General features: G+C 40.6%; 1 protein-coding gene across 1 annotated transcript; it reads left to right on the forward strand.

The window, feature by feature from the left end:
- Positions 1-16531: 16531 nt before the first annotated feature.
- On the forward strand, positions 16532-18079 carry LOC125273376 (E3 SUMO-protein ligase ZBED1-like). The gene is made up of 2 exons (XM_048198693.1): positions 16532-17512; positions 17573-18079. The coding sequence occupies exons 1-2, from the start codon at positions 16532-16534 to the stop codon at positions 18077-18079; spliced, it is 1488 nt and encodes a 495-aa protein (XP_048054650.1).
- The last annotated feature ends 1443 nt before the right edge of the window (positions 18080-19522 follow it).

Raw genomic sequence — 19522 nt, forward strand, 5'->3', positions numbered from 1 at the left:
CCTAATCTTAAACACTCATTATCTGGTTTTGCCAATCAAGGAATGCCTTTTTGCATGGGTGCTACTGACGGTACACACATCCCAATCATATCACCGGGAGAAAACCAGCAGACTATCATAATCACAAAGGCTGGCATTCAGTAATCCTACAAGGCGTACAAAATGTGGCAAGTAACTATACAGAGAGTTTTCTTTCCTTTGGTTCATTCATTATTTAGGCTACTAATCACAATCTGATTCATTTAGTTTATAGTTTCACAGATGTTTACATTGGATGGCCTGGAAGGACACATGATGCTAGGATATTGGCAAATTCAGATATTTATTGTCTTGCTGAGCATTGACAGGGTGGTTATCTTTACGCAAGAGAGGTGAGAGGGAGGAACAACCAGTTGTTCTGAGATTGGGAATGGATGCTTGAAGTATTAAGTTTAGTCTATTTTATTCTCAGTAAGAACCCACAAAACATAGAACTTCAGCCTAAACTTTACATATAGCATTAACTTTACACATTAACATCAGCAGTCACAACTGTTTTTAATATTGTAAAAACATATATGATTTTTACATATGATATGATTTTTACAATGCTAGCTGTTGAATCAAGAACTCTAAACAGCGAACTGGGCAGGCTGTAAATGTGTTGTTAGTAATGAATTGAGAGTAGCCTACTGATTTCAAAGTAGATTTATTTAGCTAATCAAAGTAGCCACTTTTCCATGTCAATATAGTTAGTCATTTTTACTACTCTGCTGCTGTATTGTGATTAGGACCTCTTAGCCTATTACTAACTCAAACGTATATCAAGGTCTATAAATATCTTTTTTACAGGTGTACTTGTGGAAATTGTGCATGCATGGCCCTCGAGGGAGAAAATATATGTTGCAGTGAAATACCACAGGTATTTCACAAATACACTGGATTGAATTTTTTTCAACCTATGTGTTTGCTTTCTCCTACTTCAAAAGTATGAATTTGACATTGTTTTTTTCTTTTGTGGGTCACAAAAAGAATGAGTGAAGTCCCTAATGAGATTTTATGCATGACAGGCTATCCCAGCCTTGAACCTGTGTGTCTAAATATATATTATTTGCAAAATGCAATGAATGTTTACAGAGCTGACCATGGGCGTGTTAGACTCAGAGGGATGGAAAGGTAAGGCCAATCTCACACACTTGTTACATGTTGTGTAAATAGAGTTTGGCTCTGTTACATCCTTATTACATTATGAGTTTAGAGCATTGCACTGCCATATTGAATTATCTATGTTGGAAATGAAGAAACATGCAATAATGACAGATACTTATTGATGTGACACTTTTAATGTGTCTCAGCATCATACAAACATGACCCAATATTAACCTGTGAACTACATAAATACTAAAACAAACAATATGTGCTTTTATCTCCCTCTCTCCCTGCAGGCAGTGCAGACACTTGGCCTACAGGCGGTTTGTTAGCTGGTGCTGGGGTTTCCTTGGACGAAGTGTAGGTGTCGTCATCCCTTCATGTGTGGTGCTGAAGAAGAAGGCAGTTTCCTGATGCTGCAGGGCAGTATGTTGGAAATGTGACTGAAATGCGACACATGCTCAGCAACGGCTTCTTCCATGGAAGGTCTATCATGCTGAGCAGACGGGTCACAAAAATGATTCATATTGCCACTGTGACTAAGTCAATGTTTTTATTTAACATTAAATTATGAATATTTTCAAAGACCTATTTTAAAATACAGTAAAGCTATACCATTATGTGAACTGTAGGAACTGAAAGGCCTTTTATTTAGAACAACTCCATAATGATTTTGCATTTTGGTGACCAGGTATTGACTGTTAAACTTCATGTCTCCTGGCCATTGTTCATGATCGATAATATGCAAAGATTGGGATCATACATATTAATGATCCCGACTGTTGCATCACAGTCCGTGTTATGTTGAGATTCACCTGTTCTTCTGTGGTTTTTTGCATAAACAAGATTTACATATAAAGGAGCAAACAATAGTGTTTGAGGATCACTATACTGTATGTCATTTCCATGTACTGAACTCATGTTATTCAACTATGCCAAAGTAAATTCAATTTTCAATTCTAGGGTACCTTTTAAATGATGCAATTGTAAGATCCTTCCTAGATGTTAATCAGTTAATCAGACTTGTTCTTCTGCACATTTGCAACTACAATGAAATTATGGCATTAAATTCTTCCCTAAATTATTGCAGTAACAGATCGAAAAAATAATAAATAACTTTTTTTTGTGTTCAAAATGTACAAAAAGTATATAATGAGAATGTACAATATGAATCCATTTTCCAATAATATATTCCAATAATATAATATAGAATATTTGTGCCGCGTTAACCAATCAGGAGCTTGCTCTAATAGTGATGTGATTATAGGCTTGTTTGAGATGAGCAAATTCTGTGCAGAACCAATCACCGGTGATCACCGCAAGATGCATGCCGGTTAGAAGTGTGTCCGAGGGTGGGCCGCCTTGCTCTGATGTCATGCCGACGTGTGTCAAAAAGGCGAGGCGTCCTCATTGGATTCTGCAGTCGAGCGCAGTTGCTCTCCACCGACTGCGCTGACCAAAAGCTCGATGGGAAATGACTTGATGACGACACAGCTTAAAGCTTATTGGTTTTTAAAATAACCGTGATGTATTGATCTCTTTTAAAATGTTTGATTTTAAAACTCTAATGTCATGTTTTTATGTGTATAAATTATGTGTGAATATTCCTAAACTCTCTGACACAGTGATCTCTCTATGGGTTATGTGATTGTTGTCATTTATAAAAAACATATGTATAAAAACATGTCTATAATTAAAGTAAAAATGATTGATACATCTTTCGAATGGAAATAAATAACAAGTACTTTGGGTGTCTTGATCATTGTTTATTTTCATATAAAAGCAACAGAAATTAAATTACATCCAGTTTATCAGCAACACAGCGTACAAGTGTGAATCCCGCGATATCCGCCTTTGATCTCGTATGTGTCTAATCCACTACGAGAACAGAGAACTGTCCGTCTTGCCTGCACTTTTTTCTCTCCTCCCCTCACTGCAGCCGCCTGCTCTCAGCTGAACTTCAGGCGAGGCTAGGCGCATCTCAAACAAGCCTTTTGACTATCTTATTAACTATCCCATCTTCAATCGTACACGTGTGAAGATGGATAATCAAGGTCAGCTGGCAAATGCCAGACAATCTCAGGTCATTGAACACAAATATATTATTAGTAGGTTCAATGTGATATATTATAGGTGCAAGAAATTAATTGATCGCTTTAAATTGGTTTGATAATTTCACTTAATATTTTGTGTATATTCACAGGCAATGTCAAGGCTGCTTTTAGAGAGACTCTTAATGCGATTACAGAAAGCCATGCAGCACTTGCCTTTGGACGTGGATTATTTATATTTTATTTGCACAAATGTCATGAACATGTGCCTCAAGAGGTGGTATGTCACCTGGAGCAGAGTCTGGGTCTCTATGAATAGAGTTGATTCAGCTGGAGTTCTTGCTAGAATGTCACAACTTAGACATGTTGTGAGAAGATCCCATTCAGTCCAGGTACCTCTGTCCCTCGTGCATTTCGAAACCAACCACAACCAACCATCAGGTAGGTTCAATTATTTGTGTAGATGTTACTTGTACAGCAATATATTTATTCTCTTTTACTGTTTAGGTACCTGTGTGGATAAGATTTTTTTTTTAAATCAGATATGGCTTAGAAATATTCGGGGGCATAGATGGCTACTCAGGAAAGGTTAGTGGTAGATTTTGAGTCTATACAGTCATTAAATAACTGTGTAAATATGTTGTAGTCATACAATTTTTTTAGATACCAATAACTTAACAAAGCGTGTTATTCATCAGGTTATGTATCTGGGGGCTGAAACCAACAACAGGGCAGAAACTGCTCTAGCTTTCTTCCTCGAGGCTGTAGAGAAGCATGGAGTTTCCTCATGGTATGCATGTACAATTGAGTCCATCCGTTCACCAATCTGTCCAAATTATAGAACTTTTAAAACATTTCAGAAAATACAACTTAACTTTCTTAATGTAGATATAAAAGTTGTGCAGACCCCCAACTGGTTGAAATAGGAAATATGTTAACAAAAACTAACATGCTTTATGAAATTATGTTTTATTAACATGGTATGGGAGGAATAAGTTAAATAAGCTACCCAATCATTATCTCAACCAGCTGTCAACAATCTGTAATCAACATATCTACCCAATCGGCATGAGTTCAGGCCTATATATAATCACAGTCAAACTCACCCAAGGATCCTCGATAGTTTCCAGAATCCGAGTTTACCGAGCTCATAGCCCTCTCTCTGGACAGCACGCCAAATACGTTTACCAATTAATTTATCTGACTTATTTGTAAGTGTGAACTCGTGAAATGACAACTCAAATCCAGTACTACAGGCTATTTAAACCCTGCTAAATGCTTCCCCTGATTTTATGGCTTATACAATTACACATTTAAAGTCTACATATGTTGTCAGGTGCGCTGCTGGAAAGGTAATAGTTTTAGTGCAAGCGCTCACTATTGGGAATATGGTGTGCTGTGGCATTCTTTCTTGACTGTCATGGTCAAATTTAAAAACAATCTGAAAAGCCTTCTGTTCCTAAAGCAGTAGTGACTTATGCCCCTAGCCAGTAATCCACTGCATGAGTAAAGCCGAGTTCAGACTGCACGATTTTAACCCTGATTTTGGCTCGCCGACAGGTTTTGAGAAATCGCTGACAAATGCCCGAAATCACAGGCAAATCGGTGCTTGTTCACGCGAATGACAATCACGCAGTGTGAATGAGCAAAGACGAGATCTGAGAGAATCGCCGACAAGTCGCCGACGCCCGTGAGATATTTGGCATGCTAAATATCTGAACCTGTCGGCGATTCAAAATCCTGCTGTGTGAAAAGTGTTCTGACTGAAAACTACATCGGCGATAACTGACAGCCAATGAGAGAGCAAGATACAGAGCAGCGGGGAGTTCGGGGAGGAGTTATAAACCACAATATCAGCAAGCATGGCTTCGTTTCAGATAAACATTACAATTCTATCACACGGAAACAAAACACAAACATTTGCTTGACCATCCGCAACAGCAGCACATTGAAAAGTTAAGTATTTACCTCCAACTCTCGTTGCAGAACACACAATCCTTGTTCTTCGCATCTCCCCAAACATTTCCTCCTCCATATTTTTCTTTTCTTTTTCTTATATTCGCTGCAAATCAGCGCACAGGCAACTCGTATTGCAAGCTTCTTGCGGGCTACCGTTTTTAATAATAATAATAACTCCGGTCCTGCACGCATGATATCGCGTTGTTTCATTGTCACATCTCGCGTGTGTTTGTCTGGTACGCAAACTACGTTTCACAACCAGAGTTGTCGGCGATTCTTCCTATTGTAAAGTCATGCAGTGTGAAAGCTTCTGTCGCCGATCCATCGTGCAGTTTGAACACAGCAGCGACTGAATGCTGGCCAAGATAGTCATGCAGTGTGAAAAGAACAGTGACCCGACTGCTTTGAAAATCCTGCAGTCTGAACTCGGCTTTAGGGACAGTGAGGTGGGATGGCTCCATTTCCACTTCTGCTGCATCTTCAATACTCTCTATAGCTTTATGTAAAAACACAAACAAGTGTTATGCAAAGAAAGCAATGATAGACTAGTTTCATTGGAATACTTTGCTACATTACACTGAGAAGACTGAACAAGTCTGAAATCTAATTTTCTAAAAGTCTCTTTTTCTCTATCTCAGCTCTGTAGCTTCATCTAATTCAGGGGTTCCCAAACCCATTCCTGGAGCCTCCCCAGCACTGCACAATTTGCACGTCTCCTATGTCTGACACACCCATTCACGTCTTGGAGTCTCGTCAATCTGGGGTCGTCGACAATCCTTGATCATTAACCCTTTAAGACCGGATGGAGCGTCGGCGCTCCCATTTGCGTGTCTCTCTTTAAAAGCTAATACAAATTTAATCCATATAGGTAGCACAAAAATTCTTTTTGCATACAAAACCAGAGACTTTAAACTTTCATATCAAGTCCAACATGCTTCTGTTGCATTGTTTTCACCCTCTAATGAGTCTGAGTAATATGTGTTTACAACAAAAACAGCCCAGCCGCTAACTGAATACAAGTATGTATATTTCACGTGCTCATAACTTCATGAAAAATGCACAGATCATAAAAAAATGGCACATCAATATTTAAAGCAGATTCTCAAGATTAAAATGAATCCAAAATCAATATAATATATTGCGTTGATCACAAGATATTACTCATGGAATGATTTAACATACTTGGCTAAAAACATGTCTCTCATCTCTCCGGGATGCAGTGTGTATCCAATGTTCCCGGACCCATCCATGTTCGTTTTCCAACGTGGAATAACACAAAATAGATATCATTTTAAAGCTTAGAATCTCATCTTTTTAATGCATCTAACCATTTTGAAAAACTCCTAACGACTGCTGAGAAGCACCACTAAACCGGAGTTTACCGCCCGTTGGCGCCACCTGGCTGCGGAAAAAATGAACAATTTTTCAAACTATTCTTTATAATATCACCACGAAATTTGAACCAGATGCAGCTCACATATAGGAGAGCATCACCAAAAAGAATTTTTTAGCGATCTTATTGTGTTCCTGAGTTATTCCATGTCAAATAAAAAAAAGAAATATTATTTTAAAAAAATTATATATATTTTTTGTCTTTTATCAGCTGTTTCTCGGCAAGGAAATGTCCAAATGTAATGTAATTTATATTTTCTTAAAAGTTACAATGTTTTGTATCAAATGATACCTACCTTTTGACTCTCCTTGCTAGAGTTTTGGAGTTATGAGTCTTTACTTTTGTGTGTGTCGCTCAGAAAAAAAAAAACTCTAAAAAAGCCTTCAGGTCTTAAAGGGTTAATAGTATACATTTCTTATCCAGAAATATAAGGGTTTTAAACAAAGGTCTGAAGTCTGAGTCCAGAGGAGCTCGTAATATAAAGTCGATCCGAGCTCTATCATTAGTATGTGCTTCAACAATGTCCCGTCCCAATGATACACTCCCGTCTTCTCATCCGAACATAAACAGTGTTATTCGAGTGATGCTTAGTCCATCAAAACTCAAATTAGATAACAAACTATTAGTAAAACATTGACAGAGTATATTCTTGCCGAAATAACACCCACTCTATGAACAAAATCATCTTTAAACTTAAATCACCCGGAGAAGCCAAACTTGTGCCTCACTCTCTTCAATCATGTTCTTTCCCACTGAATCATAATCCACCAATCAGAATACACAGGGGTGGGACCATAACTTTTACAAGCCAATCGAAACGAATGACTTGCTTAATCAAATTTGCATGCAAAGAATATAAATACCAGTTAATACTCTTAAAAATAAACCTAGTAACGAACTCAATCTTCAGTGTGTACATTTAAAAAGCACATGGATTTAACCCAGGGTTACACATGTGTATGCTTTATATGGACATCGTTCGTTCCACAAGTAGAATAGGGAAGGCGTAGGACATACAGCGTAAACTTTTTGGAGAATACGGAAATGCGGTTAATTTCTTTTCGACTGAACATCTTGGATGACATGGGGGTGAGTAAATTATCAGGAAAGGTTCATTTAAAAGTGGACTAATCCTTTAAGTTTTTAAATTTGACAAAAACAATTACATCACATGGGTCAAGCTTAATTACATGACTGACTTTGCATTATCTTTAATGTTAAAGCAGTTTACTTGTTGCAGAAGGTGCCTGGGCCACCACAGTTGTGCTTTGTTGTTTTGCTGCATCTGATTGCTGGGCTGGGGACACAAAGACAACATGAGCACAGCAATACTGGAACAAAACTATATCTGTGTACTGATGTTATGCAAATTCAACACAGAATAGTACAGCTTCATTCACCTATAACAGCTTGTCCCAAAGCAGACAAGGAGATGGTGCTTAGAAGTTACAGCTGGCATCCAGAGTTCAACTGCCTCTCCAGAAGTGCTCTATTTGTGGAGGTGTTATGACGATGGATAACATTTCTCATAAGAAATGCATGGGTTGATGGATCCATGTTGTTAAAGAAGTAGTTACTTTTATGCATTTTGGCAAAAAACTGCTCAGCAACTTAGCTATTTAACCACCCTTTCAGCTCAGGGACAAGTTGGATCCTGCGCAGTATGTCCTTCTGGATCAGTGTCATTCTTCTCATGGAAGCGGTCATTTAAGACTTAGTGCTCAGACGATCCAGTGACCGGATGAGCAGTTTCCTCCCCACAGTGCACCCTTTCATGCAGCCATGCCAGCGACACCTGCAATTTTCCATTCCTGGCTGCCTTCACATTGTCTTCTGTGGGTTCAAACAGTCTGCCTTCATAAGGCTGGAAAGGCAGTGAATGAGGAACCCGCAAATTGGTGTGTGTCGCCAAACCTCTTGCAAAATCATAGATGCAGACATTTGGGAAGTGCTTCCAGGAGAGTAGAAGGTCTGCCAAATCCCTGGGACTTTCAGCTCTTCATGTTCTCCTTCAGTTTTGTTATGAGATCAAGGCGGGAGCCCTTGGTGTCGATGTTGCAGGCTCTGCACAATTTTCTCACAACTCCAACCTGATATTTATGACAAACAGTGAACAGACCATTTACTGGACACTTTCTTCCCCGTCAAACCCAGAGAGCTTTATCACGTTCATCACCAGGCAACATCACTTTTTGTTTTGCTAACTCATCAATCAGATGGTCCTCAGAAACACTTCTCAGCTGTGCTTCAGTTGAAGAGGGGCATGTTCTCACTTTTTTGAACTCTGTGTTAAGAACAGTGCCACTTCGACGCGTTTCACTCCCAATCCAAGGTGCCCAGTTTTCGTAGCTTGGACTGACAGTGAAAGGGTTGTTTGCATTGCCTACAAAATGTGATGCATTATTTGTAATCCAAACTGTGTTTACAATGTACAATCTGATGAAATATAGTATTCACCATAACTCACTTTGGAAAAAAACACGACTTATCATGGCAAGATGAAGAGAATTCCAAAAACTCTCAATGTCATGTTCACCATTGAAGTCCTCAGGGGGTGCTTTGAGGTCACTGACTGTAATGAATCACACCATAAGGGAAAAGCAAGACCTCTGGCTGGAAACACATACACAAAAAAAAAAAAAAAAAAACAACAACACACAATGTCACTTACCTGCCAGCTTTCCTGTATAAATCCATGACCACCACAGGTGGGTAAAATCCACAGTTGATACAGGAGCAAGTGTACTCTGTGTCAGTCAAAGCCTCAAAGTGGCAATAGGCATGAAATATGTCATTCCTGGACGGAAACTTCTCTCCTCTTAACCCTTCCAATGAATCCACTCTTGACACAGACGCATGTCATACTTCCATGGAGCCAGTCCACCACAAAGTGACAATCTTTTTGTCTTTATCTTTTGTAGGAGATGGAGAAAACCCATACTATGCAGGTGCTAAAAACACCCACGTCATGCTGCAAGTGATGGAGTGAAACACTAATACCCCTTTTCCACCGAGGCAGTTTGAGTGCTGGTTCGGAGCCAGAGCCTAGTTTCAAATCAGTTCTTTGTCTTTCGACACACAAAGCACCAGCTCCGAACCAGGAAAAGTGGTTCGTAAGTAGCACCAAAACGTTGCTGGGCTAGAAGTAAGAACCGCTTGTGTCAGGGGCTGGGGGCGGGGTTACCGTGACCAACAAAAAAACTTGAGACCGCCATTTTTGAAATAGCAGCTAATCGAGCTAATAGCAGCTCGATTGTAATCTCCGTCTATATACAAATTACGGCGAGTCGTGTTTGGATGCCGATGTAGGTTCGCAAAGCTATGAGCATCAACAGTAGTGAAACATCCGCGATTGTTGATAGAAGGCTTGTTCGAGATGCATCGGAGCAGCGCGGACCGATTCGGCGGGTGCCGCGGATTCGCGGGAGCGTTTGTAGAGCATACGACTCCTTGTGCTTTTGGATCGTTCTCGCGGAGCTTTGATGTCATGCGCCGATCGCTATGCGGGAAGCCGATGCATCTCAAACAAGCCTGGTGTGTTTGTGTTTGGCGCTGCAGCGCTAGCTTTGCTGTGAAATATGAGATGTATACAGTGACGTAAGACCTGGCTCTGTGCTGGCTCTCTAGCCGGTGGAAAGGCAAACCGGTTCTTAGAAGGCTCGTCAGTTGAACCAACTCCGAACTGGCACTAGCACTAGCTCTGAACTAGCACCCGGGTCGTGCTGGTGGAAAGGGGGTAATAGTTAAATATGTGTGGGGGGAGTAATTAGCAAAAAGGTATTTTACACCATTCTCTTCTTAATAGGGGTGTGCACATAGTCGAATATTCGACCTGTAATTAATATTCGAAAAATAAAAATACTATTTGAATTTTACTATGTTGCTTTGCTGGCTGTAAATGCAGTGAATCCATGATAAATCCTGAGCACTAAAACTCGCAGTTATAACTAAATGCACCGGGTGGCGCTGTGGAGCATGTTTAACAAGTTCATTTTATTTGATCTTCACATAATGATGTCGTCTGACTCGCGCAGTTTGGAATTACTCAGATGAAAATGATCTTACACAATTGAATTACTTTTGATCAAATGAATTAATGAAACGGAGTTATCATTAATATCACCACCATGAGAAAGCACAAACACCAGTCGAATCACTGCATTCACGACAGGAAAGCACAGCTGTAAGTTATCCCAGAGTGAGCTGAGATAACTTATCTGATAGCAAAATGATTTTGAGACATATGTTTCGTCGAGAGAGACATATTTACGAACAGAAAACAAAGTGCTGCTGTTAGAAACTTAGATTAGCACACCGTTATGTATTGTCATCTTTGTCTCTCCAACGTCTGTCAGCGCAGCTCGTTTTCTCACCCAAGCATGTGGATATTATTGTTTTTCTCAACATGAAAACATATAAACGCGATAACCATATACTGACTCGAGTGTATTATGTACATTTGTACGATAACGGGCACTGTATTCTTTATTAGTATTTTCCTACTCGCGCTGCTTGAGATTAAATGCGTAATAACGTCCTTCTCGTTTAGCCTCATTTAAATAAACAAATATTCTAATATTCATTTTTTACTAGCCCAAATATTCGAATACAATATTTTGGAAAAATGCCCGTCCCTACTTCTTAATGAACCTGAACCTGAATATCAATTGCTTAAGCCACAGAGTCTTGAGACGCCGCTCTGCCGCCCTCAGCAGGCTCCTCTTAAACTTGCTCGGTCAGCTGCACCTCGCTTTCCTCAATGAGTTCTGCTTCAACTTCTGCCACCAACACCATGGCTTGGTCTGCCACCTGAGTGTCAACTTCTTCTGCCAGCTGAGTGTCAACTTCTGCCATTGGTGCCGAGCTTTCTTCTGCATCGCCAGTCTCCTGCTCATCTGCACCAGAAGCATGTCTCACATCCGCAGGCTCGATTGACTGAAGGAATCCATCCACGTTAACCTTCATATCAAAAAGTGACGACTGCAGAAAGTGGTCTTCTATGGCCTCTGCGTCATTAAACATACTGCTGAGTCTGGCGGTGTGCAGATAAGTCGTTAATGCTGAACTGGTCAGCAGGACTGTCTCCTCTCCGTTGGCAGTCGAGGCGGCGGCTTTTCCTCCAAAAGAGGTCACGAAAGCTAGCGCCGTCTGCTTGAGGTTGCATCTCTCACACCTGTGCTTCACTTATGTAAAGTTAGCCGCATATTGACAGATTCGAATTTCCCGAGTCAATAACTCCTGAGCTAAATGCTGTTACTACACAAATAACACCTCTTTTCTGTCGTAGTAATGTAGAGAGGCAGCTACAACCCAATTTTCCTCAAAATCCACTTTCCTCAGCGGTGGACAAAATACATAAGTCTCTATGTGCGAATGACTAATGCTGTGTTCACACCAAACGCGAATAGAGCGTCTGGCGCGAATGATTTCAATGTTAAGTCAATGTAAAGACGCGTTTACGCGCGTCTGGAGGTCTTGCGGCGCGAATGAGGCGTTTAGCGCGGCGCGGAAGACGCGAATTCGCGCGAATGGAAAATGGAGGAACGACTGATATTATCAGTGAGCAGTCACCCAGAGATTTATGACACAAGTTCATACTTCTCTAGAGACAGGAATAAAAAGGACCTTGCTTGGAAGAGTGTCGGTGAGGAGATTGGGCAACCTGGTAAGTTGTAAATACACATTTCACTTTTGAGTCACGTACACGTTTCGACCCGCGAATACAAAGCGGTAGCTCTCTCGATGAACGCACGATCAACATCAGCCATCTTGCAAACAGACAACCGCCTAGCACTTGTCCCTCCCACAAGAAGCGGATTTCGCCTCGGACGCGCGTCAATTTCGCTTCAAACGCTTGTTTTTTACTCCATCGCGAATGCATTCAAAATGTTCAAGCGGCAAACTAGACGCGGTAGACGCGAATTTGCCGCTCTATTCGCGTTTGGTGTGAACGCAGCATGAGAGACAGATTCCAAGGGACCGTCTGCAAAGTGCAAAACCCGAAAAGCGAATACTACAAAAACAGTCAGTAACTTCACTGTAATACACTGTACTGTCACCAAATTCAGTTCACACATCACTGATGTCCTGATAGTTATACTACAACACTTATTTGGGGAAATGTATTTTTGTATCATTTTTATGATTTTTCATAATGAAAAAAAATCAATAACTTGATTATTATGGAAATTATATTCAACAACTTCACTGTAATACACTGTACTGTCACCAAATTCAGCTCACACATCACTGATGTCCTGATAGTTATACACATCCTGCTTCATTAGGAAATGTAACTTTTCTGTGCTGGTTGTACCTCTTCTGCTTATAAAGAATAATAATGAGAACACAACTGAGATTTAAGAACACAAACACTTATTGAGATGAGTAAGTTATAAGACTAATAATATGGACAAACACAACTGTGATTTGAAGATAAAGATTTGAAGATAGCTTGTCTGTGTGGAAAAATAGACAAAATTCTAAGTAATCTCTTTAGTAGTGTGGATGTTACTGGATTACCGCCCCTTTAAAATGATATAAAAAAATATGTAAAACTGAAATTAAATACAGCTTTCAAATTTCAGTATGGAAATAGATTATATTCAGATACTCCCCACACTTGCTTATTGGTTGGAGACAAAGATCAAGTTACTGTCCAAAATGTAAAATGTAAATTTTTTAGAATGCATACTTTTCATTAATTTATTGTTGATTCTGGGTAATTTCTTCATACATGCAAAAGTGCAAAAGTATGAAGACAAAACTTGATTTTAAAAGAGACTTGTATATACAATTGTGCATGGTTGTCTCGTGGCCACTGCCTTTAAACCAATCAAATTATGGTTGCAGGGGGTGACTAAGTCAGTAGCCATTCAGCAACTTTCAGGTAACTTGTTAATCATGCATGCAGACATACATGTTGCTCCTGATAAGCTGGCGAAGTCTAGAGATGCAATCATGTTTTAGTCTGTAAAAACTACGATCGGGAAATAATCTCTTCATGCATCATACAATTCCCATTGTTAGGGCATATGTAAGTATGTTTTGTTTTACTTTTAATAATAATATTTTAACTGTAGCCTATGGTTTAGTTAGTAATTATTCTTATATAGCTGTTCAGACTTGTTTATTGTCGAACCTATCCTGTCTTTAAATATTAGTTAAATTATATATTAGGGATATTGATTTGTGAATTTAAAACACAATGTGCTCTATATATGTAGCCTATTCATATGGGGCAGTCCATCTACTGTTAATTTAGTTTGATTAAATAATACAAAAATAAAATGACACGTTTAATCAATTCATGAGGGAGTGTGAATGTTATATTTAAAGGAAATTTTTTTTAATATCATTTGCAGGCTCTTGACATGTTAATGACTGTAATGAAGGGTCAACAGAGTGTGGATCCATTTGCAGCTTTTATTAAAACACAGCAGTGTAACAAACAAGGGCAAGGCAGTACCGTAAACGGGGACAGGCAAGGGTCGAGGCTGGCAGCAGAGGATCAGAATCGGGTCACAGGCAGAGATCAAGACAGGCGGCAAACAAACACAGATCAGGATACAGGCAGAGATCATGGTAGGCAGCAAAGGTTCAACAGTCATGGTAATGGAGTCCGAATGGAATTGAATCAATATTCCGGTAATGGCTCCCTCCGGTGGTCCGGAGGATGGACCGGGGGAGCCACATTCATGACAATGACGAGTAATTGTCATTTTCATTGGCACTAACAGGGACAGCGGCCATTAAGTGTTTGACATTTCAGCACTTCATGAACAGGGACACATACAGGTCCTTCTCAAAAAATTAGCATATTGTGATAAAGTTCATTATTTTCCATAATGTAATGATAAAAATTAAACTTTCATATATTTTAGATTCATTGCACACCAACTGAAATATTTCAGGTCTTTTATTGTTTTAATACTGATGATTTTGGCATACAGCTCATGAAAACCCAAAATTCCTATCTCAAAAAATTAGCATATCATGAAAAGGTTCTCTAAACGAGCTATTAACCTAATCATCTGAATCAACTAATTAACTCTAAACACCTGCAAAAGATTCCTGAGGCTTTTAAAAACTCCCAGCCTGGTTCATTACTCAAAACCGCAATCATGGGTAAGACTGCCGACCTGACTGCTGTCCAGAAGGCCATCATTGACACCCTCAAGCGAGAGGGTAAGACACAGAAAGAAATTTCTGAAGGAATAGGCTGTTCCCAGAGTGCTGTATCAAGGCACCTCAGTGGGAAGTCTGTGGGAAGGAAAAAGTGTGGCAAAAAACGCTGCACAACGAGAATAGGTGACCGGACCCTGAGGAAGATTGTGGAGAAGGACCGATTCCAGACCTTGGGGGACCTGCGGAAGCAGTGGACTGAGTCAGACAGGTGGACAGGTGCCGCATTCCCCAGGTCAAGCCACTTTTGAACCAGAAACAGCGGCAGAAGCACCTGACCTGGGCTACAGAGAAGCAGCACTGGACTGTTGCTCAGTGGTCCAAAGTACTTTTTTCGGATGAAAGCAAATTTTGCATGTCATTCGGAAATCAAGGTGCCAGAGTCTGGAGGAAGACTGGGGAGAAGGAAATGCCAAAATGCCAGTGTCAAGTACCCACAGTCAGTGATGGTCTGGGGTGCCATGTCAGCTGCTGGTGTTGGTCCACTGTGTTTTATCAAGGGCAGGGTCAATGCTAGCCTGACTACGTCAGACTTCCTACTTCCGCTCAATTTCATTTCGCTTCTGTACTCAGTCTGAGACAGCGTCAGAGCTTTGTGTTTGCCACCGGTCTGGAAACAGCCGGGCCAATCAACGAACAGAGGGCGGGCTGAGAGCCATGACGTAGATGCTAAGCGCCGAGTTTTACATTGTAGGTTAGAGAAATCAAAAACCGAAGCGAGACACGGGATGTAATTCGCTCTGTTATGGAGAACATTCAACTCTTTTTCAAACGGTATTTCGCTCGCATCATCATGTGTTCATATCTGTGTCTGTGAAGTGGCTTGCACTTGACCACGGGCGATGCAAGTATGCGCCGAACGCGTCTTTCCGCTCATGGAGTTTCTTTGAAAGGCTCACGGGAAAGGAAGTAAATAAATTGCAATGGACATCGGGAGAAATGGGAACACGGGGGCACCGCGACGCAACCGCAAAGGGTAGGCTACTTTAACTTTCACGATAAAAATGCACGCCACTGATAAGCCTTGTAAATGCAGTATTACAGTAACGTTACACATACCAATTAAACGCGCAGGTCTCCTCTCGTGCGTCCTCCTCACTGGCTTTCAGATATCTGTTTTATAGATGCCATCAATGCTTTTACCTTTCTAGATGTATTTACCGAAATCAAAAAAGTCCATAAACTATAAATCCTCACGAAAACTTAATTCAAGTCAGCCCAGCTTGCGCGTCAACCTGAGAGATCAGCCTTCAAATTTCGGTTTGGCTTGATTGACATAACGTTTGGGCATGATCCTAAAACGTTTGCACTGATCGATGGTTTGGATGGTTCTCAGTTCGAGAGCGTATCATTGATTGTTTACGAATAGGGATGCTCACATTGACCGTTTAACCGTTAACCGAAAGTAAGAATTTTAACCGATTAATACTATCAGTTAAACGTTTTTGTTTTTTTTTGCTGTTTGCTGTTTGCTGCATTGGTTAAAGATAAATATGCTATATATACATATATGCTTATTTGTGTTATTCGCGGGGCGTCACACGTGCCAGACATTCGCTAAGCAACAAGCAAAATGAAGCGAGCGAAAAGAAGTACTGTGTGGGACCATTTCGATAGAAAGGGTGAAGAAGTTACCTGTAAAATATGCCACGCGGTATTAAAATACAGCAGCAGCACAAGTACAATGCAGTATCACATACGAACCAAACATCCACAAGCATCGAGTGATGAAGGGCAACAAACTTTGCCCTCCATGTTAACAGGGAGAAGATGCGATGCACGGCGATCTGAGGAGATAACGCGGAGAATCTGTTCAATGGTAGTAAAAGACGTCTTGCCTATCAGTGTTGTCTGTGGTGAAGGTTTTCAAGAGCTACTGGGCTATATTGAGCCCAATTACGAAATCCCATCAAGATGTACCATTACCCGTAGAATTGAAGCCTGTTTTGATGAGAGAAAAAAAACGCTTAAATCACAACTCGAAAGCACAAAGTTCGTGTCCCTTACGACTGACTGCTGGACGGCACTCACAACGGAGAGCTATATAACAATAACGTGCCACTACATCGATGAGGACTGGCAAATTCATTCAGCTGTCCTACTAACACAGAGTATGCCAAGCAGACACACAGCTGAGAACCTTTCAGCTAAACTAATTGATGCGGTGGAGACATGGGGACTTAATGGGAAAGTATCTGCATGTGTCCATGACAATGCACGCAGCATCGTGGCTGCAAACTCTCCAGAAAGGGTGAACTGGGACTCGGTTCCCTGTTTTGCTCATACACTACAGCTCGCTGTAAATGATGGATTTAATGTGTTTGTGCATCGGGTTATCGTTGCGGCTGGGCGGCTTGTCAGGCATTTCAACCACAGCACACCTGCATGCAAGGCACTGGAAGCTAAACAAGAACAAATGACACTTCCAAAACAACAGCTCATTCAATCTGTTAAAACAAGATGGAACTCGGTGTGTGACGTGTTCGGAAGACTTCTCGAACAAAGGTGGGCTGTTACAGCTGTTCTGTCCGACAATCCAGTTACAAGGCTGCAAAATGCCAGAACCCTCGAGATGCGAGACGAATACTGGCAGATAATGGTGGAGATTGCGCCAGTGTTGGAAACTTTAAAATGTGCAACCACCATAATGTCAACAGAAAAGAACGTGTCCATTTCCAACATTTACCCCATCACCTTTAGCCTCCTGAACACACATCTGATGAGAGCCGAGGATGATGGCCACAGAGTGACGGAGTTCAAGGCAAAGGTTCGGCAGTCCTTAAGTGGCCGCATGAAGGTAGTTTATTATTATTATTATTATCCATTAATTATATTAATAAGGATATGTTCGTCACAGGTTGACACAGATGATCTGGTTACCAAACCTGCGCTGATCGCCTCTGTCCTGGACCCTCGCCATAAACATCTCCCTTTTTTTGCACAAACGGAGAAAGAAGCCGCAAAATCTAAACTTATCGAAATGTGTGCTCCTTTGGCGGGAGCAGATGAGGTGTCTGCTGCCCAAGCTGGAGATATGCAACGCAGCCAGAGCAGTGCCATGATGTTGCTCCTGGGAGGTGACTACAGCACCCCTCGTCAAGCCACTGATGATCCAGAAGCAGAAGTTGACATCTATATGAGAGACGATCCGCCCTCTTTGGATATTAATCCTCTAGAATGGTGGAAAGCAAATGAAAGGCGCTTCCCAAGGCTGGCCACTCTAGCGCGGCGTTATCTTTGTATTCCCGGGACATCAGTGCCATCTGAGAGGGTGTTTTCTGCCACGGGTCTAACAGTCAACAGGCTGCGCTCCAGACTAACACCAGAGCACGTAGACATGTTACTTTTTTTAAATAAAAACTAGACATGTCTAAACTATGTGTAGATTGAGGTAGGCCTGCTATTTTTATTTGACGGAAAAAAAATCAAAAGTTCTGTTCAAAGCTTCAATGGATTCACCGTGGTTTTTTTGTCATCTTAATTTGTTAAACATTTAAGTGAAATATATTTAGTGTAGGCCTATTTATTTTATGCCTTTTATTTAAATTATTTTTTCTGTTGTCAGAAACGCTGCAGGTGCGTGACAATTTGATAATGTGAATCCAGGTTATGTTGTGTATCTGTTCTATGCTGTTTGCATGTTAAAATAAACCCGTGGAAGACACAGACACTCGTCAATTGTATTTATTATTTAATATATATATCATATTATCATCATATAGGCTATACAATATTATAACCTTATCAGTTAACGGTTAATGATCGGATAACGAGTGTCGATTGTCGGTTGAGAAATTTAACCGAAATGAGCATCCCTATTTACGAATGAAAGCTCACAGAAACGTGAAAGTGAAAATGGTCTCATTTGAAAAAATATCCTAAGCTAAAAGATGATGACAACGGTGCGCATGATAATCGTGTAAAAAATCCCTTATTTTTGGGATGGATTCCGGGAAATCTCCCTTATTTTCAGTGTTCAATGTTGACAGCTGTGTGTGTTTACAACAGGTTTATAGTGGAAGTTCAATCATAGATTTGAGTTCGATGCATGATGTCTGTGCTTCGAAGCTGCATAACATACGTCATAACTAAACGTATCTGATTGGCTTACGGGTAACCAATGATTTTAAACTTCAGACAAGCGCGACCTAGCGAGAGAGTAAACACTTCTCTATTATGCCATTCCAGACTCTGTCTACGAAGCAAAGAGAAGTAGCAGAGTCTGGTATTACCAGGCTAGGTCAATGCAGCTAGCTATCAGGAGATTTTGGAGCACTTCATGCTTCCATCTGCTGAAAAGCTTTATGGAGATGAAGATTTCGTTTTTTCAGCACGACCTGGCACGTGTTCACAGTGCCAAAACCACTGGTAAATGGTTTACTGACCATGGTATTACTGTGCTCAATTGGCCTGCCAACTCTCCTGACCTGAACCCCATAGAGAATCTGTGGGATATTGTGAAGAGAAAGTTGAGAGACGCAAGACCCAACACTCTGGATGAGCTTAAGGCCGCTATCGAAGCATCCTGGGCCTCCATAACACCTCAGCAGTGCCACAGGCTGATTGCCTCCATGCCACGCCGCATTGAAGCAGTCATTTCTGCAAAAGGATTCCCGACCAAGTATTGAGTGCATAACTGAACATAATTATTTGAAGGTTGACTTTTTTTTGTATTAAAAACACTTTTCTTTTATTGGTCGGATGAAATATGCTAATTTTTTGAGATAGGAATTTTGGGTTTTCATGAGCTGTGTGCCAAAATCATCAGTATTAAAACAATAAAAGACCTGAAATATTTCAGTTGGTG

This window comes from Megalobrama amblycephala, linkage group LG1 (genome assembly GCF_018812025.1).
Source record: "Megalobrama amblycephala isolate DHTTF-2021 linkage group LG1, ASM1881202v1, whole genome shotgun sequence".
Taxonomy (NCBI): domain Eukaryota; kingdom Metazoa; phylum Chordata; class Actinopteri; order Cypriniformes; family Xenocyprididae; genus Megalobrama; species Megalobrama amblycephala.